This window comes from Gossypium raimondii, chromosome 12 (assembly GCF_025698545.1).
Source record: "Gossypium raimondii isolate GPD5lz chromosome 12, ASM2569854v1, whole genome shotgun sequence".
NCBI classification, from domain to species: Eukaryota; Viridiplantae; Streptophyta; class Magnoliopsida; order Malvales; family Malvaceae; genus Gossypium; species Gossypium raimondii.
In genome coordinates this window covers 45,823,543-45,840,985 of record NC_068576.1, presented here as the reverse complement: position 1 = coordinate 45,840,985, position 17,443 = coordinate 45,823,543, and the positions used below count along the sequence as shown (strand labels likewise).

At 31.6% G+C, this 17,443-nt stretch overlaps 1 protein-coding gene across 9 annotated transcripts; it reads left to right on the top strand.

Moving 5' to 3' along the window:
- Positions 1-4,177: 4,177 nt before the first annotated feature.
- LOC105764460 (pre-mRNA-splicing factor ATP-dependent RNA helicase DEAH10) lies at positions 4,178-12,095 on the top strand. 9 transcript variants are annotated; one of them, XR_001124646.2, is made up of 15 exons: positions 4,178-4,370; positions 6,027-6,125; positions 6,198-6,244; positions 6,342-6,422; positions 6,508-6,724; positions 6,826-7,243; positions 7,512-7,715; positions 8,152-8,312; positions 8,602-8,787; positions 9,103-9,334; positions 9,466-9,665; positions 9,815-9,949; positions 10,133-10,340; positions 10,457-10,536; positions 11,344-12,095. XR_001124646.2 is itself a non-coding variant. In XM_012583037.2 (14 exons), exons 2-13 carry the CDS (start codon positions 6,034-6,036, stop codon positions 10,314-10,316), a joined length of 2,157 nt encoding a protein of 718 aa, XP_012438491.1. In that variant the 5' UTR covers positions 4,178-4,370; positions 6,027-6,033; the 3' UTR covers positions 10,317-10,340; positions 11,344-12,095. The 9 variants fall into 9 exon arrangements, 3 of the variants coding, with proteins under 3 accessions (XP_012438491.1, XP_052481320.1, XP_052481319.1); XR_001124645.2 differs by having other exon boundaries at positions 10,457-10,540; XR_008191940.1 differs by having other exon boundaries at positions 10,457-10,540; positions 11,309-12,095.
- The last annotated feature ends 5,348 nt before the right edge of the window (positions 12,096-17,443 follow it).

Here is a 17,443-nt window from a genome sequence, read left to right as displayed (position 1 = left end):
AACACGAATACTTAAATTACAATTTTTTTGAATGTCTAAAATGAAAAATTTTATAATTAAGTGAATATATGTATAATTATTTTGAAAGAAGATGCATTGTTAAACACATTTCTTTAATACAATTCTTAATTTGTAAACTATCCCATACCCTGAAATGGGACATAGTACATGCTTATTTGGGTTACAACTTTAGTTTAGTAAACTATACGGTCTTAGGCGATTTTTTAGATTTAAATCCGTCTAAGTTAACATAATGATCTGTCATAATTTGATATGTTAAATTAGGCTTCCTAATACGTTTAAAGAGCTTATTTCCTAGCAATTTATATCTGTTTGTTATATTTTTACTTAGTTTCAATTCTTTGCACAAATTAGTGGTTGCTATGTATTTTATGCTATTTTGAGACCCGAGATAACTAATTGGCATTCGAGGCATCTAACGAGGTTGGTGGATGATATAGGGAGCCCACAGTGGCCCAAATTGAGTGAAAACATCACCAAGAAGAGGGGTATCGCATTATCCAAGCCTGGAAGTTGTGATGCCCCTGACAGTGTTGAAACAAGGAAGCTCGAGCCACCTACAGTGATATGGCAATATCGACCATAGGGTATCGCGATACCCAAGACTCCTAAGGACCCTCATTTCAAGACTGGAGATGATATTACAATACCAAGTTCTGGGTATTGTGATACCACTGTTAAGGGAGACAAAAAATAACCACATAGGCAGTCCTTATCCAACATGTCCTTCAACCAAAATTAGGCATTTAGGGGTAGTTTAGTCAATGTTTTTGTACGTAAACTCTATTGAAATAGGTCAAATTGACTGAAACAAAGACACACTTCATATTTTTAGGTTTTTAGGATTATTCTCTTCATCTTTTAGGGTTCAGTTTTCTTCTCCATAGTCTAGGGTTTTATTTCTTACTTATTTTTATGGTGTTTCTTAGTTTCTTGTAGTTAGTTAAGTTAGTTACTATTGTAGTTAGGATCAATTTGCTTATTTAGTTCTTCAAACTCTTTTGTAGTTAAAATCTAATCCATTAATCGAATTCCATTTAGCTTTATTACATTTTCTCTATTAAAAACCACTCATTTAATATTCTTGTTTACTTTTCTTGTTGCCATTGTTTTTGTCTCCAAGTTATTGCAAGAAAGCTTGGGTTTTATTGATCTGCTTGGGTTGATGGAAATGTTGGGTAATTGATTTTTAGGTTTAGTAACTAAATTACAAGACTGGACTAAAACAAATAGACTTAAAAACTTAACATTGATGGCCCCTAAGGGAAAATAAAGATAACTGAAACCGATAGGAGATCTTATTGAGCACTAATTTGATAAGTCTCGGGTTAGTCGATGAGGTCGAGAGATAAACTAAACTAATTTGTCTAACTTGATAAAATTGAGGTCGAGAGGTAAAATGGAGCCAATTTAGAAGTAATAGCAACTTAGATCCCTAATTCGAAAGTCAACCAGTCACTCTTTGTTATTGTATTTATTTGTATTTGATAGTTTTATAACTTTGCATGCTTTATGATTTGTTTTTTTTGTTAATTAGATAGTAATTTAGTTTAATTTTTATCAATTTCATGGCTTTTCGTAGTTTAGTATCTAGCGAGTAGTTGTTTAGACTCTTTATTTGCATGTTTGTTGCTAGAATTCGCTCAATCGACAACTCTTCTGGGTTCGATCATTGGAATACTCAGTGTTCCATTGTAACACTATAAATATTACAATTGACCTGTCGCACTTGTAGACACGCACTAATTGGTTTAGTTTGATTGTTGTTATTAGTGTTGATTCTTTCGGCCTCGACGTTCTTGCATTGGATCGAGAGGTGATCAGCTAACACTCGAAAGATAAGAATTCTCGACATAAATTCTTTAAGGCACGAAGCAAACCTAAAGATAAAAGAGTAACGAAAGAATAAAAAGTCATAGAAAAATGACACATAGTAAGTGTTCGAGTAAATGCTCTCAAAAGTATATATTACTTTGAAGGATTACAACTGAGTGAATACTAATAAGGGGGAAGACCTTTATTTATACTTGAGCTCTCTCAAACCCAACGGTCAAGATTAGAGCTTATCTACAATTGAGAGCTATAAGAGATTTAAATTATATACATCTTTATTCCTTAAGGTTTACATAAATTACTCTAGTAACTCTAGTTTTACTAAAATATTTCTCTAGGCCACCAAGGCTTAAAGTAGATGAGCTTCTTCATATGTTCCACGAGTCAGGCCAATTCATGCTGGTCAAATGAGCCTCATTTAATCTGTTGACCTCCACGAGACGTTCTTTGTGCAATGGTCACTGGCTTTGATCCACGACCCATGATATTCTCTCCCACTTATTCTCACGACTCCCTCGTCGCGTTCTCAAAATGGCACTGGTTTGACTCATTTCGGAATAGTCTCAATGCCTAGGCTAATTCCCAATTACTCCCTCAGTATAAAAAAATAAAAAAATCTCTAAAATTAAATATATTTATTAATGGTAAATATAATAATTTTAAATATGTTTATTTTTTATCAAAAAAATATATTTTCTTTAATGTCTATCTTCTATTAAATCTTATCCTTTTGTATTGTAAATCTATCGAACAATAAAATAAAATCATCAAAATTTCTAGATTTTCAATTATCCCTTTTATTATTTAATCAACTCAATTAGTTAAATTATTTTAAATAAAAATTTTTATTTAATATTAATATAATTAAAATAAATATTATAACATGAATTTATTTTGTAATGTGACATAATTAATTTTAGTACATATTATAAAAAATAGTATACCATTATGATATTACATTGTGCATTCTTTTATTAATAACATGCAACCTAAACCTTAAACATGTAATTGATTTTATGGTATATTATATAATATATATACACAACTAGTATTATATAATTAAAGTAGATTAGTAATTAAATGTAACTCTATGTACAATTACATTATTATAATATACATATTTATATTAATGACACGTAACATTAACTCCAAGCATAAAATTAACTTTACAATAGATTATGACATATACAATTAACATTATATAATATAAGGTAGATTAGTAATGATATGTAACATTATATATATAATGTACAGTTTTTGATTAATGATATATAATCTAATATTAAGGGTAAGTATTTGGTACACGTGTATTTTTTAACTCCACAAGTGAAGTTATAAAATTTCCACATGTCTTTTTTTTTTAAATTTTTTATGATACTTTATATTCATTTGTCATCAATTCAACCTTAATTGTGGAAATTTTAAATTTCACTAATATACCAAATATTTTTCCGACCTTATATCCTAAATGTATAATTAACTTTATGATAGATTATGGTATAATTAAGATAAATTACAATTCACATTATATTTAATTTTTTCAGTTGATTTGAGTCCTTCTCAACTTATATCTTCAAATTTATTTTTAAACTTATGTTTAATAATGAAACCTACCAAGTTGATGAATAATTTTTTAAATTGATATATAGATAGACTCAAGCTCTATTTATATTTATATATTAAAGTAAGATTCATAGGATCTTCCTCACGTTGGTACATGACACTTATTATGTTTTTATTATTATTTATGTTTTATAAAAGTAGTTAATTTTTAATTTTGATAATTTTAATATGCTTAAATTTAAGTTTTAATTTTTATACTTTAATTTCTAATATAAATTGATATTTATATTTTATAATGTAATTAATTAGTTCAAATAATAAATATCGTTAACTTTTCAATTAAAATATTACATGATATATATAATTTGAAAGTAGATTTATAAATACAAAAAGTATATTTATTAAATTATTGAAAATAAAAGTAAGATAACTAAATTTCAAATGTAAGAAATGTAGAAATTTAGAGTCATGATTGTTTGAACCGGGATATTGGTCTGAAAAGAAGCATAAAATCAGTTGACATGTAAACTCGAACGAACTGTTTAAACTAAGATAAAAAATTAATTGAATTGATTTTTTTAATTTTTTAAATATATATTTTCAATAATTTATTTAATTGAATTATATAAACTAATAACATGAACAATTTCTATCACTAATCCAATTTAAAAATCTTAATTAAAATATATTTCAATTTTTAAAATTGTATTTTAAAATTTGATATAAACCGATAACATTTGCACAAGTTAAAAAAAAAAAAGTTAAAAAGTTAAAATTCCCAAAACAAACTCACATACCAAGCCCTAACCTCTAAACTTCCCAGCGCGCCTCTCAAGTCTCACCACCGACTACAGCCTTTTCTCTCACTACCAACCACCGGCCACACCTTTGCTCTCACCACTGCCTATCCTATCGGTTTCTTTGGAGCACTCTTCTCTCTTCTCCTTTGAAGGGTTAGTTTTATTTACCATGTTTTTTTTTTCTGTGTTCAATGCCAAGTAGGATTATTGTCTCATGTTCTTGAAGTTGAAGGTTACAAATTGCTGGGTTATTTTGTTTGTTTTTAAATTAATTGAAGATTTTTGTAATTTAAGACATAGTTGCCGCACTTGTGTTTGAATGATTTTGGTGGTGGGATTAAATTTGAAAGGAACATTTTAAAGGGTTGTATTAAAAAATGGAGGAAGTGTGAAGAATGATAAAGAAATGCGATGATTGGAAGTAACGCCAACATGTTTGTAGCTTTTGTTGAATGAGATGAGTTTATATGTACTATCAGTAGAATTTTGATAATTTATTCTGTTAATTTGATAACTGAATGTATTGGTGGTTGCTAGTAATTGTCTTTTAAGTGGCTAAGTACAATGTATCGAGAAGCCTGCTTGTAGTGTTGATGGTAATTTAAAAGTTTCAACAAATTATGTGGCAAGAGCAGGTTTGAGTTTGCTTTTAATGTGTTTCAACAATCAACACTTATTTTGTTAATTTAACTTTTGTTAGTTTTTGGCATTTATTTATTTTTAATTATGAATAATTTTTTTTTTTTGATTTTATATTATTTTTAAAACTTCAATTTTAGCATATTTGGATTTGGATTTGGATTTTTTCTGGATTTGGATATCCAGCAGATAATGATATTTAATTTGGATGCGGATTTGGATAATGATATTCGGATATTTTAGGATTCGGATAATCCAGAAAATGCAGAAATCTGACCCACTGCCATTCCTACTTTGTTTCGCTTGCAAGAAGAAAGTTATAACTTCAAAGTTTTAAGGTCATCCATGCGTTTACTTGAGTTGCACTGGTTTTCTCATATTTTCCACCAACTTTGGGGATAGGGTTTCCCTCTAGAAAAGTTTGCGACTGACATATCACCCAGCTTCACTTAAATTTAAAGCTTCTATAAGGTTATTGTTTTTGTAAGTTTGAAAAATTGCTTCACAAATTCAGTATCGATCATCAATCTCTTGACTTTACTTGTTTTAGTTTTGCTCCATATGAATGCCTTTGGTTTCATGTTATTTGGGCCTATGATTCAATATTGCAAAATGAAGTCTAACTGTTCTCGATGAATCACATCTTTCTTTGGCATGCCTGCCCACCCCATTATGAAAAGTTGTCAATGAAACAGACCACAAGGTTGACCTTTGTGGTTTTTCAGTCACTAATTTGTCTCAAAATTCATGTTTTCGGTTTATATAGTCTAAATTTGTATGCTTTAACTACCTTGTCTACTTTTTTTTTCCCTTTTTCTTTTTATGTTGACTTTATGATGGATTTTATTTTCTTGATGCCTGGCATTCTGGTCATATTCATTTTATTAGTCAATATGAATTGTATTAGAGTATTGAGCTTTCAGTGGAGCTCTAATATTTTTATTACAGTTGTTATTGCTTCTCTGGCTTTGTTTTGTAAAAGAAAAAATTGGTTTGGTTGGTTTCATAACCAAACTAACCGAAAAAATGGTTGGTCGGTTTCCTCGGTTTTTATGCAAATTTGGTTCGCTTTATAATCAGTTAAGTTGGTTTTCTATTTTTCTGAACTGAATCAACTGATTGCGCACCCCTAGTTTTGAGTCTCAAGTAGTTTTACCTTTTCTCTTACAGAGCAAAGATGCCATCAGTGGTGGAATCCCAACAACCCAACGGCAACATCTCTTTTAAGCACAACCGAAATAATAACAACAAACCCAATTTCTTTGCCGGGTTCATTCTTCACTCTCTGTCTCTTTTTCTAAAAATTGGAATTTGAATCTAATAATTACTTTTAATTTGCAGGAGACAAAAGATTTTAGAGCATCGGAAGTCGCTTCCTATTGCTTCAGGTTTGTTATATTCCTACAGTCTCTTCCTTGGATAAATTACTTTTAATTTTATGCCTTTTCTATTTAAAAATACAAAGGTTGATCCTTTTTATTGTAGTTGAGAGAAGACTTGTTGAGGTGGTTCAAGAAAATGATGTCTTAATCATTGTTGGAGAAACTGGAAGTGGGAAAACAACCCGTGAGTAATACTATTCTTTGGGTTTTTATTTTTAACTGCAATTGATAATGTTGTGATATTTATAGGCTGTTATATTTCTATGTAGAGATACCTCAGTATTTATTTGATTCTGGGTTCTGCCATGATGGGAAAACTATTGGGGTAACGCAGCCGAGGCGTGTTGCTGCGGTCACAGTTGCAAAAAGGGTAGCCGAAGAATGTGGTGTTGAGTTGGGACAAAAAGTTGGGTATTCAATTAGGTTTGAGGATGTCACCTCAAGCTCAACGAGGATCAAGTACATGACTGATGGATTACTTCTTAGGTAATCTTCTTTTGTTAAAGACATCTTGTTTTATATTGTTTGGTTATGCTGGAGCTGATGTTTAGCTGGTTTTATAATTTTTTTGTTTTTTGCTCTTTCAGGGAGGCATTATTGGATCCGTATCTCTCTAGGTATTCAGTGATAGTTGTTGATGAAGCTCATGAAAGAACTGTCCACACGGATGTATTGTTGGGTTTGCTTAAAAGGGTACAAAATGTGAGGTCCAACCATATAAAAGATCAAACTAGTGTTGGTCATAAGAGGGCAAGCAATGGTGCAATCTTGGAGAAAGAAAATGCTGATCCCTGCATTGGTGTTTTAAAGCAATGCCAGGGGAGGAATTTGTCACCTTTGAAATTAATCATCATGTCTGCCAGCTTGGATGCACATGTTTTCTCTAAATACTTTGGTGGTGCAAAAGCTGTTCGTGTTCTAGGACGACAATTTCCAGTTGATTTATTCTATTCTGTCGATCCCCAGACTGATTATCTAGATTCTGCTATTGTCACCATCTTCCAGGTTTGTTGGCAGTGCTCTTTTAGTTGTCTTCATTTTTTATTTTATCTTTGCACTGGTTCTGGGGTTCAAAGTTTTATGACAATGACAGTGTGTTTCTCATTACCAGAATCATTTGTTTATTATATTTTTTTTTGTAGTTATATGTTGAAGGTATACCTGTATACACTTTTATGATTTGTGGGGAGTGCCTTTTCCTAAAAAATGCCATTGGAATACTTTTGTAAAATATTGACCATATGGATCCTGATGTGTACCTACACTTTATTAGATTCACTCGGAGGAGGCTCCTGGTGACATTCTTGTGTTTTTGACTGGGCAAGAAGAGATTGAATCGGTTGAAAAACAAATCCATGAGAATTTACAACGGTTACCTGAAGATAAGCGGAAGATGAAAACAGTTACTATATTCTCATCCCTCCCTTCAGAACAACAAATGCAAGTTTTTGCACCTGCTCCTGCAGGATTTCGTAAGGTAGCTTCATAAATTTATTTAATAATGTGTATAAACTGGTGATCTTTGATATAGTAATTAATGTAAGAAATACACAGTTTATGATGTTGCCAGAATGAGAATTATGTGCAATGTAATGTCCTTACATTGCTGAAATCATGATTTATCTGATTACTCTTAATGTTAAAACGAGAATAGGGTGGCAAGGGCTTATATTCTCTAAATGCAATCCATGTTGATCATACTTGTATTACTGCTTTTATGTTTACAGTATGATACAACTTTACCTTAAAGATGTCTTTAACTTGAATAATAAATTTAGTCTTGTAGACCATTTTTTGTTGGTTGACATCTATTTTATTTATTTCTGCTTTATTGTTTTAGTTTGTCAAATAAAATTTGATGAAACCTTCATTCAGACGATCAGTTAATCATGTCAATGCATTGTTATGTTTAGGTTATACTAGCAACTAATATTGCTGAGACATCCGTGACGATACCTGGAATTAAGTATGTCGTAGATCCTGGAGTTGTAAAAGCACGTTCTTATGATCCAGTCAAGGGGATGGAATCATTGATTATTGTTCCAACCTCAAAAGCACAAGCAATACAGAGAAGGTAGGGGATGAATGATAAACATTTTTCTTTTACATTTAACTTTTTATTGATCTCAGTTTATTGAGTGGTTTTCAAGAAGGGTTGGGGGAGTATTTGTTGCTGGCATTTTGCCTTAAACTGTGTCATTCTATTTTATGCTTCTTAAGTGACCTGCATTTCAATTTTGTTTGTGTTTTACCTATTTTGTATGGCCCTCTCTCTTATGTTTATAATTGAAGGTACTTGGCAAATGAGATGGTTAAGATGGAAGTTCTTTTTTAAAATAATGATATATTCTTTCTTGCTCTAGTGGACGTGCAGGGCGTGAAGGACCTGGGAAGTGTTTCCGTCTCTATCCTGAGAGCGAGTTTGAAAAGCTTGAGGATTCAACCAAGCCAGAGATTAAGCGTTGCAACCTCTCGAATGTCATTTTGCAGCTCAAGGCCCTGGGTGTCGATGATATATTTGGGTTTGACTTCATAGAGAAACCCTCAAGGTGAATTTCTTTAGAGGCTTTCCTTAATTTATTTGTGCATCTATGCAATTTTTTTTCTAGTTATTTCTTGATCCTTGAACATTGATGGAATTTGATTAGGTTAATTTTAGCTAATTGTGTAGATCTCTTTTGCTTTATATTATCATCTTTGGCAGATCATAGAACATTGATTGTGTGATAAAATCATCTACCTGATTTTGATCACGGCTTAATATTGAACAAATTTGGATAAAGTGAACTTTTTAATTACTGCTTGGTATTCCCTTTTGTTATATGGTGTATAATGGTGAACGACTCTTTTTTGCATTTGAACAGGACAGCTATTAAAAAGTCATTGGAGGAGTTGCTCTTGCTAGGTGCTTTAACTGATGAATTCAAACTGTCAGATCCAGTTGGTCGTCAAATGGCTCGGCTCCCATTAGATCCTGTTCATTCTAAAGCTCTCATCCTAGCTAGCCAGTTCAAGTGCCTGGATGAAATGTTAATTGCTGTTGCAATGCTTTCAGTAGAATCTATTTTTTATGAGCCACGTGAGAAGTTGGATGAGGTATTATATTGTCTGCTACAAACTTCTATCCTTGTTATGCACGTGGACTTAAATGTTTTGATTTAGTTCTATGTTCTTTTCTACTGGTTAATGATGAAAACACATGAAATCCTTTTTTTCCTATTGGACAGGCAAGAACTGCAAAGAAATGCTTTGCAAGTTCCGAGGGAGACCATCTCACTTTGATTAATGTTTATCGAACGTCTATTGAGTTATTGGAGAAGAGAAAGTCCGAGGTTGGCAAAGATAAGGCTGAAAAAGTTATGAGAAAGTGGTGCAAGGAAAACTTTATCAATAGCCGTTCTTTGCGGCATGCTCGTGACATCCACAGGTTGGATACACACATGCCCGTATTTAGTTTGTTGGGACTCTCTCTTATTTTGCACTCATTAAAACCCTTCTGTAAACAAGAGTCTTGGAAATATATCTCCAAAAATTTGTAAGTATGCCTCGCTAAGTCTATTAGTTGCTTCATTGCAGTCAAATCCGCCGACTTGTTGAACAAATAGGCCTTCGCATTTCTTCTTGTGGAGACGACACACTTCAGTTCCGCAGATGCCTTGCTGCTGCTTTTTTCCTCAATGCAGCTTTGAAGCAACCTGATGGAACATACAGGTATGGATATGATTTGATAGTAGCTTTTAGAGTTTTCATTTTTAAGGATGCATTCATCTTCCTACATGATCTTCCCTTGCTTTATATTCTCATTTGATCGTATTAGATCAGCATTTATTGTTTGTTTAGTTGTTCAAGAGGTCTGAGCTATAAGTTGCTTACATTTACCTAACCAAATGACAGGGCTTTGGCAAGTGGTGAGGTGGTACAGATCCATCCAACATCTGTGTTATTCCGAACAAAAGCGGACTGCATTATTTTCAACGAGTTTGTCAAAACTACTAATAAGTACATCCGCAATATAACTATAATCGATGGCCTTTGGTTGACAGAGTTAGCCCCCCACTATTACGCCAAGCAGGAGTAGCAGTTTTCATATGAGTACTAACTGGTAATTTCCTTTTGACTATTCTTTTCCTTTACCAATTGATTATGTTGTTGAAGCTCTACATCAATGGCATTTCACTTTTGCTTTGGAACTGGTTAATTTGTACTGGATTTTTCCAGGTAAGGGGCAGAGAAAATAAAAGAATGTGTTCAGTGATATCTGTAACGGAATGGATTATTCCGAGTTGTACTGCCTTAATGTAGGTATAATATATGCTTATATTGCTTGGATTCTTCATTTTTCTTGAAATACTCGTGTTTGATTCTTACGTTCGACCAATGCATATCTAGATTGGGTATAGTGATTGGATCATCCAAGGACCCCCTGGAGACATGAAAATCTTGGAAAAGATTGAAAATACCCGTGTTTAACATGTACCTACAAAATGAGAATTTGAGAGAATATAAAATAAGGATATACAAACAAGAACCAATCCCAATGAAAAGGCAGAATAAATTGGATTGGTAAGTAATACCACTCCCAGGCCTCCTAATATAAGACCCGATCCCAGAAAAACTAAAAGAAAATCGTGTATTGGTCGAGGCAAATCCATTCTGTGTAAAATAAGAGATAAATAAATCGAAATGCTTTTCATGATCTTATTGACCCGACCAGGAATTTTTTTTTTATGATACGTTCCTAATTGAATAAAATCCTAATCTATTAGGCGTGAATTGCTCTAAGCACAATTATTGGACAGTTTCGTTTTTGATTTTTTTTTGTTTGTTCAAAAGAAAAGGGTATTTTGTTTTTTGAAACTATATATTTCAAAATAATTACGAATATATTAATATAGTTTTATTTTCAATAAAAAGACCTGAGGGACATAATGTATGCAATTTCTGTGTGCCTACATAATAATTTAAAAATTCAGAATAGATCTTTTTGCTCTTTAGCTTGAATGTTGGGTGGGATTCCTTGCATGTTTGAATTTGCCATTTACTTATCCTTCGACATCTAATAATTCCCAGATCCGTTTGTTTGATTTTTGTTTGTCTTGCAACAGCGAAATATATTGATTGTGGATTTGCATCCGCAAGTAGATATCTATTGTTTGCCTTTGAGATACGTGGGCGTGACGAAATCATTTCAACAATGAAATTCAAAAAGCATAGCTCAGTACTTCTGGAAGGCTTCTCTCAGTTTGTAGGACTTCAAATATGGAAGTTGTTGGAGGCCCCTTGAACTTGAAGGGAAGGGCTCTCTCCAATCTGTACACTTGGGATGGAGTTATTAATCTTTGTATGTCATGTTAATCCAAGTTACGTATTCCAACACTGATCCGTGAACATGAAGGTAAGGTTTTCTCTAGGTCTTAACAGGGCTAATTTTTTCAAGTGTAGTTTGTTTGTAATGATCTCTCTTTGGTTAGCTAGTTTCGCCATTGTTGTTTCTTCAAGAATACCTTGTAAAGGATTAGAATATTGTTGAAACCTTATAAGTAAAAGAATAACTTATAGCACAAGTTACACTGGGAAAAAGTTGGTTAAAGGGTATATGGTCCCAATCAGGTCGGGTCAGGTTGGGTCGAATTAGGTCTGATCTTTCACAAAAGTGATATCAAAAGCTTGTTTCATATATTTTTTAGCCCAATTTTAGGGGGATGTGGAAAGTAATTGATTTGAATTTTTTATTTGGTGTCTACTTTCATCGCGTGCCATTGAAGCAATGACTTGTCTGTAGTTTGTTTTGTTATTAAGAAATTGTTTTTTGTATTAATATTATATATTTATAATGAAATTATTTCATTAAAAATAATTTTGATCTTTACTGATTCATATTACAAAAGAAAGAAAAGATAAGTAATGAAGTTTCAGATGTAGGAATCATTTTTATGTGGTGTTGGGCAAACAATTTTTTCAATTGTTTGGTTCATTGTTTTGCCCATTACAGCTTTCACCGTATAGGTGCTTATTACAGGCGGGGCTTGCATTGCCATTCATTACTCCACCCAACGGATGGCCTATTTAAGGCATCAAGGAATAGTTTAAAAATATTCTGAGACTAATGATCTCTTCTTATCTACTGAGAAATCTTTTTGGTTTTCTTTTTCTTTCTTTCAATACTTAAAAGTATTTTTTATTTGAAGTGTTTAATATTAATAAATATTAATTTTAAATAAATTAAAAATTATCTTTAGAAATGTATTTTTATTTAATAAATTAAAACAACAAAGAATTTAATTTTATAAATAAAAAGTATTTTTTAAAATTTATACCTAATATATTCTATAACATGATTATATTAGTAAGCCAAACAATGTTATATTATACATTTGTATTTCATTTAATCAACGCAATATCTATTTTATATTTATTCCATTTTCACCGCACAGCTATCATTTCAACAAACCAAATGTTCATCTTCAATTTTATTATTAAAAAGAATGGTTATTTTAGGTGGGTATATGATTATTTTGTTTTGAAATTATACAAAATAATAAATCTGTTGATATAAATGATTAAGTAATTTATTGTGTTTTATCTTTCTGTTGAAATCGTTATTACAACTTAGGGAGATTAGTCTAAAAAGAAAGTATATAATTTTTGCGGTTAACCTCAAAGGGTGGGTCTAGAATTCATGGAATACAATTGTAGTTATTTATATTCATTTTATCCGCCAACTCAGAAAATAAAGAGGGTCAGTGAAACAATTGGAATATAATGGAAATCACTTAACATTAAAAACTAATATGATTTTATAATAAAACTTTATGAATAAGAACACCTTTTCTTCTGTTCTGTTTTTTTTTTTTCCTACTCAAACCTCCAAAACTAGTCTTATGAAGTGGCTTCAAGTTTTGTTTAGTAATCACGATATTTTCAGAAGAAAAGTGTTTCCTAGGGGTGAGCATTCGATCGAATCGAGTCGAAAATTTTTGAGTTAATCGAGTTTTCGAATCTCATTTTATCATACTAACTTTATTTGAAGTTTTCTCGAATCAAGGCGAGTGAGATGGAATTCAAATCGAATCAAATCGAATATAATTGTTCGAGTTAAATTTTAAAAAATAATTTTGGGTCCTTGTAACCACTGTCACCCATCGTAATAAAATTTGTCCACCTTAATCAAATTTTTTATTAACTTTCATCACCTCATAATTTATTTATTAATTTTTTATATATTGGTTAGCTTCTTTGCTTGCTTAGTTTTCAATTATCTTGATTCTTGTCACTATGTATTTTGGAATTAAAAAATATTAAATGTAAAAATATGATTTTTTAATAAAAGTTATTTTAAAAATAAAATGTGAAGTTGATACCAATATAAAATTTTAACACGAATATTTTATGGCATAATTAATAATTCAATTTTAATATAAATATTCAATATGACTAAACAATTCAATAATATAAATAATATAAAATGTGAAATTTAATTTAATAATATAAATAGTAGATATAAATAAAATTATTACTTTTTATGTTTAGTGATTTTTTTTGGATAATTTTGATTTTTTATTTGAGAGTAAAGGGTGAGAAGTAAAAGTTTAAGGGAAAAATAAAAAGTTTTGAGGAATAAAAGTTTGAGGGAAAGTAAATAGGGGGGAGTAAAATTTTGGAGGGAAAATATTAAAAAAAAATTGGAGGGGGGAGGGTTGTGGTTAGATGAGAGGTGGGATGGGAAGGGAATAAACGTTTTAGGGGAAAAGTGGGAGGGAGTAAAAATTTTGGGGGAAAATAAAAGGTTTTGAGGGTTTTTGGGAGTAAAATTATAAGAAAAAGTAAATGTGAGAGTAAAATTTTGGTGGGAAATGAATTTTGGGTAGATTGGGGGGTTGGGAGGTGGGGGAGTAAAAGTTTTGAGGGGAAACTGGGAAGGAGTAAAAGTTTTGAGGGAAGAGTAAAAATGTTTGGGAGTTTGGGGTAAAAATGTAAAATATTATAGTTTGATATTCGAATTATTCGAGTTATTCGAATTTGAAAACTAAACTCGATTCGAACTCGAAATTTGAAAAAAAAAAATTCGAGTTGATTTGAATAACTCGAATAACTCGATTCGTTTAACTCAAAATTTGAATTTTTTTTTGATTTTTTCGAGTCGAATCGAGTTTTGCTCACACCTAGTGTTTCCATTTAGAAAAAGGATCTTCAAAACTAAAAAAGGTTTCTTTTTGCTGATAAAGAATATTAATATATAAGATATTTATAGAAATAATGTAATAATATAAAATTCTAAAATTTTATGAAATAAAGCTAAAGTAAAAATATATTAACTTGATTTAGTTAATTTTCAAATCAAATTCATCAGAAACCATCCATAAAGTCTATAAATTGTATTTAAATAAGTTGTTATTGGGTTACGAAGTCCTTATATTAGAAAGATTAGATCAAATTAATCTCTTTATTACTAAAGGGATGGATTTAGTTTTTGTTAGAGTTGTGTGAACTAAATTCTTATTAGATAAAATAAGAGATTACTTGCAAGTTAAATCAAACAAAATATGTTTTAAAATAAGAGATTGCTTGCAAGTTAAATTAAACAAAATATGTTTTCTTTCTAGAAAATGTAGTATTTATTAGTACAATTTATTTGACCTACGAATTTAGCCTATAAATAGGCTCTTTTACAACATTAGAAAACACACCCATTAAAAATTAGAACTCATAACACTTCTGAAAATTTTTGTGTTTACGTTTTGAGGGTTCTTTGTTTTTGGGTTTCGGGGTTTAATTTTTATCTCTATCTTTTGTACTGTTCGTTCTTTTGTCATTATAGTAAAATTATATTTGCTCGTGGTTTTTTATCATTTCTGGAGGGGGTTTTCATACGTTAAATTTGTGTGTTCAATTTCTCAATTTCTTTCACTATTTTTTACTTGTTCGTTGCTTAATCGGGTCGATCCCCAACAAGTAGTATTAGAGCTAGTTCAAATTTCGTAGAGCAGTCCGTTCAGAGATGACAACAATAAGGTTTGATATTGAGAAGTTTGATGGTGTCACAAATTTCAATCTGTGACAAGTTTGAATGATGACAATTCTAGTTCAGACCAGATTGAAAATTGTTGTTATCGATAAAAAAAACTTGAGAATCTAGACAAAATGAGAAGAGCTTGATGAAAATGCCCTATCTACAATCCAGTGGTGCTTTGCGAATAGGGTATTGCAGAAGGTATTGATGGAGAAAACTTCATCCGCATTGTGGAAAAGATTATAAACTCTTTATGCAACTAAGTTCAAATTTCGTAGAGCAGTCCGTTCTGAGATGACAACAATAAGGTTTGATATTGAGAAGTTTGATGGTGTCACAAATTTCAATCTGTGACAAGTTTGAATGATGACAATTCTAGTTCAGACCAGATTGAAAAATGTTGTTATCGATAAAAAAAACTTGAGAATCTAAACAAAATGAGAAGAGCTTGATGAAAATGCCCTATCTACAATCCAGTGGTGCCTTGCGAATAGGGTATTGCAGAAGGTATTGATGGAGAAAACTTCATCCGCATTGTGGAAAAGATTATAAACTCTTTATGCAACTAAGTCTCTGACTAACCGTTTAGTGTTGAAACAACATCAATTTACATTTCACATAAACAAAGTTGAGCTTTTTAGAGATCACATTAGTCAATTTATTGCTCTTTTGAATGATTTAAAGAATGTTGAGGTTAAGATTGACGATGAAAATCAAGCTATGCTATTATTGTGCTCTTTACCCTCTTTATACAAGTCTTTCAGGAAGACTTTGATTTATGGCAGAGACAAACTCTCGTTCTAGGATGTAAAGGGTCATTTGTTGAGTAAAGACAAATTTGACAATGAGTTTGGTTCGGATAGCAAGGCAGATAGGGAAACTTCTATTTTGGTAGCATCAAAGAAGCGAGACAAAAGGTGCCGCTATTATAAGAAGTTAGGTCACGTCAAAGCATATTGTTATAAACCGCGAAATAAAAGGGTTGCTGAGAGTAATGAGGAAGATGCAGCTGGTGCTAATTTGGCCAATGAAAACGATGATGATTTTTTGTTAATGTCAACGAGCGATAGCTCCGAGCTTACGTCTTAGTGGATCCTAGATTTAAGATGTTCTTTCCACATGTGTCCTAATAAAAAATGGTTCTCCACATACAGTTCGATTGAAGGTGGAGTTCTGTGCATGGGAAACGATTCATCCAATAAGGCGATTGGTATTGGTAGTGTTAAAATTAGGATGCACGATGAGATGATTAGAACACTCTCAGATGTCAGGTATGTACCTGATTTACAAAAGAATCTCATCTCCTTGAGTATTTTAGACTCGAAAGGTTACAGAATCAACATCGAGTCGAGTGACATTAAGGTGTCTCGTGGAGCTCTCGTTTTGTTAAAAGGTAAAAGGACCAACAATCTTTATATTCTGGAAGATTCTACAGTGACCGGTGAAACCGGTCGTCCCTCGTCCGTTACGGAGTCGAAGTCAACTCGTTTGGAGCGGAGGCAACTTGGTTATAGGGAAAAAGGTATGACCGTTTCGTTGAAGAGAGATTCTCTTTTGGATGCAGGTTTTGAAAATTTAGGATATTGTGTTCGTGAAAATCAGACCTGGGTTAGTTTTTATTTGGTAGTGCACAAGTCAAAGGCTAGAAGTTTTCTAGCTTCTAAGCACAAATTCGACTCAATTAATTCCCTATATAATTCAAGATAGGCCTGTGGTAAGCTTTCGTAAAGATGGCATTGTGAGAATTTGTATTTAAATAAGGAGAAAACATTTGCATTCTCAAAGAAAAATTAAGAATAAATTCTTAATAGTTTCTATATTTGAACCTGCTCTTCAGGTCATCCAAAAGTGGAATAACCAAGGAATTACGCTAACCTTCCAAGGTTATTCACAAAAAATCATTTCTAATTTGGAGTTGTTCCCAATGAATTCGTTCTCAAAGGAAGTTCCCAAATGTGCTAATACAATGAAAAATATCTCTCAAATTGCTACTAAAAATTGGATAGTTAGTAACGTATCTATAAAAATTAATATTAAACTAAAATATGAAATGGGGTAAAATAGGAATCACACTGTTTGCCAAGGCATTAATGCGCTGGACCTTTCAACTAACTTTATTGGAGATATGTTTCTGTCAGAAGTAATTTTTAGCCTTTTTTTTTTTCATACAATAAAATCTCAAAGTCACACACTCA